The 7,500-nt window shown below is 47.6% G+C and overlaps 1 protein-coding gene across 2 annotated transcripts in view; it reads left to right on the top strand.

The window, feature by feature from the left end:
* The window catches only part of LOC143276470 (arsenite methyltransferase-like), a 67,490-nt gene that overhangs the window by 15,254 nt on the left and 44,736 nt on the right, over positions 1 to 7,500 (top strand). For both annotated transcript variants that reach the window (XM_076580980.1, XM_076580979.1), the window contains exons 2-4: positions 923 to 1,138; positions 2,148 to 2,298; positions 7,490 to 7,500. The exon at positions 7,490 to 7,500 is cut by the window's right edge and continues 126 nt beyond it. In XM_076580980.1, the coding sequence (XP_076437095.1) occupies positions 990 to 1,138; positions 2,148 to 2,298; positions 7,490 to 7,500 (311 nt within the window). In that variant the 5' untranslated portion in view covers positions 923 to 989. The remainder of the gene's footprint in view (positions 1 to 922; positions 1,139 to 2,147; positions 2,299 to 7,489) is intronic.

Genomic DNA, 7,500 nt, shown 5'->3' with positions numbered 1-7,500 from the left:
CTTCCCAAATTCTATTTATTTATTTTTTTCTTATATTCTTTAAAAAAAAATTTATTTGAAAGAAATGATCTTCCAGAATCATTTTCTCCCATTGAAACCGAGTTGCTCCCTGCTTCAATGGAATCATATCATTTGTTTTCGGAGAGAGAGAGAGAGAGAGAGAGAGAGAGAGAGAGAGAGAGAGAGAGAGAGAAGACAAGACAAATGGTCTATTGACTTTAGCCTTGCTCATATCAGGGGATGGGGGGATGGGAGGGGAAATCAAAAGCACCAAAACATATGTAAAATGTTCTTCCACACTCTCCGATACACACACACACACACACACACACACACACACACACACACACACACACACACACACACACACTGGGACGTTCACAAAATGGATATGGATATGGACAAACTGTTTTTCCGTTTACACATCTTGGAACATGTGGCCATCAGCCCACGAGGTACGGAAATAAACAGATAATAAACACTAACTAAATTACTTAACTGGTTGATCTAAATTTCAAACTGTGATAAATATATCGAGCACTATCTGTCATATATTTACGGTCGTTAAGAATTGTCAGCTGTCAGCTGAGAGAGAGAGAGAGGCAGAGAGAGACAGAGAGAGAGATAGGGAGAGAGGAGTTGAGAAAGAGAGAGAGGGAGAGAGAGAGAGAGGAGGGGGCAGAGAGGGACAGAGAGAGAGATAGGGAGAGAGGGGGAGAGCGGGAGAGAGAGAGACAGAGAGAGAGAGAGAGAGAGAGAGAGAGAGAGAGAGAGAGAGAGAGAGAGAGCCTATTCGCATACGCACGTACGTGCGCGTGCTGTGTGTTACAAGAAATGTATGTGCGCGACGCGAAGACGTGTGGGTTTGTGGATCTGACTTCGATTTTTTTTTTTTTTTTTTTTTTGCGACCTGTCCCGACAGCCTCAGTCCCGGCAGGCCTCAGTGACTGACGTAACATCCCACGTGACCTGTGAACACGCTTGCCAAGATGGCGGACCATCCTCTCTCTGATGTGGTGCGGGGTTTTTACAACAAGCTGAACGTGGAGACCAACTTCGTCTGTCGCTGTAACGAGGAACAGCTGACTGAAGAGCAGAAAGGCAGCTTCGCTCAGCTGAGTGAGGAGATTAAAAAGAGGTGTGTGGCCATTATGTGTGTGTGTGTGTGTGTGTGTGTGTGTGTGTGGAGGGCGTGGTAGGGTGTGTGTGTGTGGGGGGGGGGGGGGGGGTTGGTGTCTTCTTCTTCCTTTATACGGCCAACATCATTTTTACAGATGATTCTGTCGTAGTTTCGGGAGATTGCCGAAGATTGCGCTGTTGTGAGGATTAAAAATAAATATTTTTTTTGTTTGTTTGGTGGCTTGGCCAGCCAGTGCACGTTCAGCATGCACCAACATGATGCCAAGCCTCTGCAGCAGCCGTGGATGGGGGTGGGGGGGGGGGGGGGCAGGGGTAGAAAAAGTAACTGGGAGGGGTGGCGGGGGGGTTGGGGGGGGGGGGTTGTAGGGAACCAGTGGTCAGGAGGAGGGTAAGAGGGAGGGTTAGGGGTAATAGGGAGGGGGGGGGGGTTGTTTCAGGTTCTAGAGATGGGAGGCCAGCCTGGACTTGAAGCAGTCCAGTGACTCAGTCGTCACAACCTCCTGAGGCAGCTTGTTCCATTCTGGTATGGTCCTCGGGGAAGAACGTCATTTGCCTGTACCGTGTCGTGCAGGTGGGGATGTCGCAGCTCAGGTCGTTGTTTGTCCTGGAGCTCAGCCTGCTGTCAGATGGTGTGTGTGTGTGTGTGTGTGTGTGTGTGTGTGTGTGTGTGTGTGTGTGTGTGTGTGGAGGGCGTGGTAGGGTGTGTGTGTGTGTGTGTGTGTGTGTGTGTGTGTGTGTGTGTGTGTGTGTGTGTGTGTTCGTTCTTTAGTTTAACGTCTTTTCACTGTAAGTGATATTAGACGAGGGAAGGAAAAAAATCGAGAGGGAGGGTGGGGGGTGGGGGGATTACTGTGTACGCATACGAGTAAGTGAAAGTGTGTGTGTGTGTGTGTGTGTGTGTGTGTGTGTGTGTGTGTGCGGAGGGCGTGGTATATACATATATATGTATATATATATATATTTTTTTTGTACATATGAATGATTGACCCACTCCGTTTTTGTTTCAGATACTACGGCTCCGGACTGAACTTCCCAGAGAACCTGAAAGGAAAACGCATCCTTGACATTGGCTGTGGATCCGGCAGCTTCGTGTTCCTCCTCAGCAAACTGGTGGGGCCCACGGGATACGTGGTGGGCTTTGACCTCACTGAGGGCCTGGTGAGTACGTGTAGGGGTGTCGTGTCAAGAGACTGATACATTGGCTTGCAGTTGGGCCAACAGGCAAAGTTCGTTCGTTCGTTCTTTAGTTTAACGTCTTTTCACTGTAAGTGATATTAGACGAGGGAAGGAAAAAAAATCGAGTGGGAGGAGAGGGGTGGGGTGGGGGGGTGGGGGTGGGGGGGGGGAATTACTGTTTACGCATTCGAGTAAGTGAAAGTGAGTGTGTGTGTGTGTGTGTGTGTGTGTGTGTGTGTGTGTGTGAAAATTATTGATTTAAGTTTTGTTTAAAAAAAAATAAACAAAAAATCATAACAATAAAACATATTTCTAATGAAAAACTAACAACTATAACAGCGAACCAACTGGACTGTTTAACAAGGAGTTGAAAAAGCAAAGTGAGAGCCGTATGATCAACGGTTTCTCCACCACTGCCATTGGGGGATTCTACTTACAGCTTAGCCTTTTGTGAAGGACTGTGACCCTCAGACTTGAAGGCAGATTTCACTGGCTGTTAGTGCTGGAGGCCTGGGGATTAGTTGTCCATCTCAAACCCAGCTGTTCCGAAGCCCTCTTGGCCGAGACAGTGGGGATGTCACTTGGGCAAGACACTCTCCACTGTACTCTCCACTTTTTTTTTTTTTTACAGCTTAGTCTTTTGTCAAGGACTATGACCATCAGACTTGAAGGCAAGATTTCACCGGCTGTTAGTGCTGCAGGGCGCAATAGCCGAGTGGTGAAAGCGTTGGACTGTCAATCTGAGGGTCCCGGGTTCGAATCACGGTGACGGCGCCTGGTGGGTGAAGGGTGGAGATTTTTACGATCTCCCAGGTCAACATATGTGCAGACCTGCTTAGTGCCTGAACCCCCTTCGTGTGTGTATATGCAAGCAGAAGATCAAATACGCACGTTAAAGATCCCGTAATCCATGTCAGCGTTGGGTGGGTTATGGAAACAAGAACATACCCAGCATGCACACCCCCGAAAACGGTGTATGGCTGCCTACATGGCGGGGTAAAAACGGTCATACACGTAAAAGCCCACTCGTGTGCATACGAGTGAACGTGGGAGTTGCAGCCCACGAACGCAGAATAAGAAGAAGGAGAAGAAGAAGAAGAAGTGCTGCAAGCTTGGGGGTCAGTTGGCCTTTGGGGGCCATCTCAACACCACCATGTCCTAACACATGGCCACGAGAGTGGGGGATGTAACTTGGGGCAAGACACCCTCCACTGGAATCAAAATCCTTGTCCAGATAGTTGGGACAACAGTTGTTGTGTCTGCTGTTCTGATGGTCATAGTTGGGGGACACAGCTGACTGTAACAAGTGTAGGGTTGGAGGTGGAAGAGGGTGGGGCGGGGCGGGAGGGGGTGGGGGTGGGGGTGGGGGTGGGGGGTGAGGGGAAACAAAACATCCAGGAAGGAGATCAAGATCGAACCAGGGTTAACCCCTTGACTGCTGCTGCTGCCAAGCATGCTCGTCAGTGGAGGGCTGTCACCTCACTGTGATAAGACAGAGCTTACCCTTTCCTCACATAGGCTTTCCTATTCACACTGTCCTCTTCTCATCACTTGACAACGGGCCTATGGTTTCGAAACGCCGTGTCAAAACAAAGAGGATTCAACTGCCACCCAAAAGGTTTTTATAACTTTAGTTTTTTGTCTTTGAAGAATCCTGCAGTCATTCTTGTCTTCTTCCACAGAGCTTACAGTTCAGGATGTCAGTGAAGGGCTGTCACCTCACTGTGATAAGACAGAAGTTTACAGTTCAGGATACCAGTGAAGGGCTGTCACCTCACTGTGATAAGACAGAAGTTTACAGTTCAGGGTGTCACTGAAGGACTGTCACCTCACTGTGATAAGACAGAAGTTTACAGTTCAGGGTGTCAGTGAAGGGTTGTCACCTCACTGTGATAAGACAGAGCTTACAGGTCAGGATGTCAGTGAAGGGCTGTCACCTCACTGAGATAAGACAGAAGTTTACAGGTCAGGGTGTCAGTGAAGGGCTGTCACCTCACTGAGATAAGACAGAAGTTTACAGGTCAGGGTGTCAGTGAAGGACTGTCACCTCACGGAGATAATACAGAAGATTACAGGTCAGGGTGTCAGTGAAGGGCTGTCACCTCACTGAGATAAGACAGAGCTTACAGGTCAGGATGTTAGTGAAGGGCTGTCACCTCACTGTGATAAGACAGAGTTTACAGTTCAGGATGTTAGTGAAGGGTTGTCACCTCACTGAGATAAGACAGAAGCTTATAGGTCAGGATGTCAGTGGAGGGCTGTCACCTGTCACCTCACAGATAATACAGAAGATTACAGGTCAGGTTGTCAGTGAAGGGCTGTCACCTCACTGTGATAAGACAGAAGTTTACAGGTCAGGATGTCAGTGAAGGGCTGTCACCTCACTGAGATAAGACAGAAGTTTACAGTTCAGGATACCAGTGAAGGGCTGTCACCTCACTGTGATAAGACAGAAGTTTACAGGTCAGGATGTCAGTGAAGGGCTGTCACCTCACTGAGATAATACAGAAGATCACAGGTCAGGTTGTCAGTGAAGGGCTGTCACCTCACTGAGATAATACAGAAGATCACAGGTCAGGTTGTCAGTGAAGGGCTGTCACCTCACTGAGATAATACAGAAGATTACAGGTCAGGTTGTCGGTGAAGGGCTGTCACCTCACTGAGATAATACAGATCACAGGTCAGGTTATCAGTGAAGGGCTGTCACCTCACTGAGATAATACAGAAGATTACAGGTCAGGGTGTCAGTGAAGGGCTGTCACCTCACTGAGATAAGACAGAAGATTACAGATCAGGGTGTCAGTGAAGGGCTGTCACCTCACTGAGATAAGACAGAAGATTGCAGGTCAGGTTGTCAGTGAAGGGCTGTCATCTCACTGAGATAATACAGAAGATTACAGGTCAGGTTGTCAGTGAAGGACTGTCACCTCACTGTGATGAGATCGAAGATTACAGGTCAGGTTGTTAGTGAAGGACTGTCACCTCACTGAGATAAGACAGAAGATTACAGGTCAGGGTGTCAGTGAAGGGCTGTCACCTCACTGAGATAAGACAGAGCTTACAGGTCAGGTTGTCAGTGAAGGGCTGTCATCTCACTGAGATAATACAGAAGATTACAGGTCAGGATGTCAGTGAAGGGCTGTCATCTCACGGAGATAATACAGAAGATTACAGGTCAGGTTGTCAGTGAAGGGCTGTCACCTCACTGTGATAAGACAGAAGTTTACAGTTCAGGATACCAGTGAAGGGCTGTCACCTCACAGATAAGACACAGCTTACAGGTCAGGATGTTAGTGAAGGGCTGTCACCTCACTGTGATAAGACAGAAGTTACAGGTCAGGATGTCAGTGAAGGCTGTCACCTCACTGAGATAAGACAGAGTTTACAGTTCAGGATGTTAGTGAAGGGTTGTCACCTCACAGATAAGACCAAGCTTACAGGTCAGGATGTTAGTGAAGGGTTGTCACCTTACTGAGATAAGACAGTTCATTGGTCAGGGTGTCAGTAAAGGGTTGTCACCTCACAGATAAGACAGAGCTTACAGGTCAGGATGTCAGTGAAGGGCTGTCACCTCACTGAAATAAGACAGAGCTTACAGGTCAGGTTGTCAGTGAAGGGCTGTCATCTCACTGACATAATACAGAAGATCACAGGTCAGGTTGTCAGTGAAGGGCTGTCACCTCACTGAGATAAGACAGAAGATTACAGGTCAGGGTGTCAGTGAAGGGCTGTCACCTCACTGAGATAATACAGAAGATTACAGGTCAGGGTGTCAGTGAAGGACTGTCACCTCACTGAGATAATACAGAAGATTACAGGTCAGGGTGTCAGTGAAGGCCTGTCACCTCACTGAGATGAGACAGAAGCTTACAGGTCAGGGTGTCAGTGAAGGGCTGTCACCTCACTGAGATAAGACAGAAGATTACAGGTCAGGGTGTCAGTGAAGGCCTGTCACCTCAGGCCGAGATCTGTGTTTGATTTCACTGCCCGTAACGGCCGTAAGAGGACATGAAACCTTACTCTTTTTTGTTTGTTTGTGTGTGTGTGTGTGTGTTTTTGTTTTTGTTTTTTTCTTTTTCTCAAGGCCTGACTAAGCGCGTTGGGTTACGCTGCTGGTCGGGCATCTGCTTGGCAGATGTGGTGTAGCGTATATGGGTTTGTCCGAACGCAGTGACGCCTCCTTGAGCTACTGAAAACTGAAAACTGAAAACTCTCCTCTTCTTACACCACTCCCTCCCCGGCCCCCCTCTTCCCCCCCCCCCAACCCCCCTGAAGTGTCTCCTCTGTGTTCACATTACGCTTCTCTTCCTTTGTATCTCTTCCTTTGTATCTCTTCCTTTGTTTCTCTTTGTTTCTCGTCCTTTATGTTTCTCTTCCTTTGTTTCTCTTCCTTTGTTTCTCTTCCTTTGTTTCTCTTCCTTTGTTTCTCTTCCTTTATGTTTCTCTTCCTTTTGTTTCTCTTCCTTTTGTTTCTCTTCCTTTATGTTTCTCTTCCTTTTGTTTCTCTTCCTTTGTTTCCCTTTGTTTCTCTTCATGTTTCTCTTCCTTTATTTCTCTTCCTTTGTTTCTCTTCCTTTGTTTCTCTTTTTTGTTTCTCTTCCTTTGTGTTTCTCTTCCTTTGTTTCTCTTCCCCGTCTCTGTCTTTCTCCTCTCTCACCCGCCCCCTCTCTCTCTCTTTCTCTCTCTGGCTCTCTCTCTCTCTCTCTCTGACTCACTGTCCTATCCATCTGTCAATCTTAGTGTGTGTGGGGGGAGGGAGGGGGTGCTCTCAGTGTGTGTGCGTGCGTGTGTGGGTATATATGTGTGTGCGCTCGCGCGCGAACGTCAAGTGTGTGTATGCATGTGTGTGCACGGGTGTGTGTGTGTGTGTGTGGGGGGGGGGTTGTTTTCTTCATTATGTATACCCTTCTGCATGAAAACCTTTTCCTTTCATTTATGTGTGTGCTATTTTGTAATAGATGTAGATTAGCGAGGACAGATTGGAAGAATAGGCTATGGCTAAAATCTTAATCCTTGAATAAAAACGTTTTGAGTTCTGAGTTCCCTATCATCCACTCTCTCTCTCTCTCTCTTTCTGTCCTCTCCTTCCCTCTTTGCCCGTCACGTCTCTCTTTATTTCTTCTTCTTCTTCTCTTTCTCTCAAGTTCTCTTTCCCTTTCTCTGTTCTCTTCAGATCAAGACGGC

The sequence above is a fragment of the Babylonia areolata genome, chromosome 32 (assembly GCF_041734735.1).
Source record: "Babylonia areolata isolate BAREFJ2019XMU chromosome 32, ASM4173473v1, whole genome shotgun sequence".
In the NCBI taxonomy this organism is placed as follows: domain Eukaryota; kingdom Metazoa; phylum Mollusca; class Gastropoda; order Neogastropoda; family Buccinidae; genus Babylonia; species Babylonia areolata.
The sequence above is the reverse complement of the archived record's forward strand: the minus strand, read 5'-3'. Positions and strand labels throughout refer to the sequence as shown.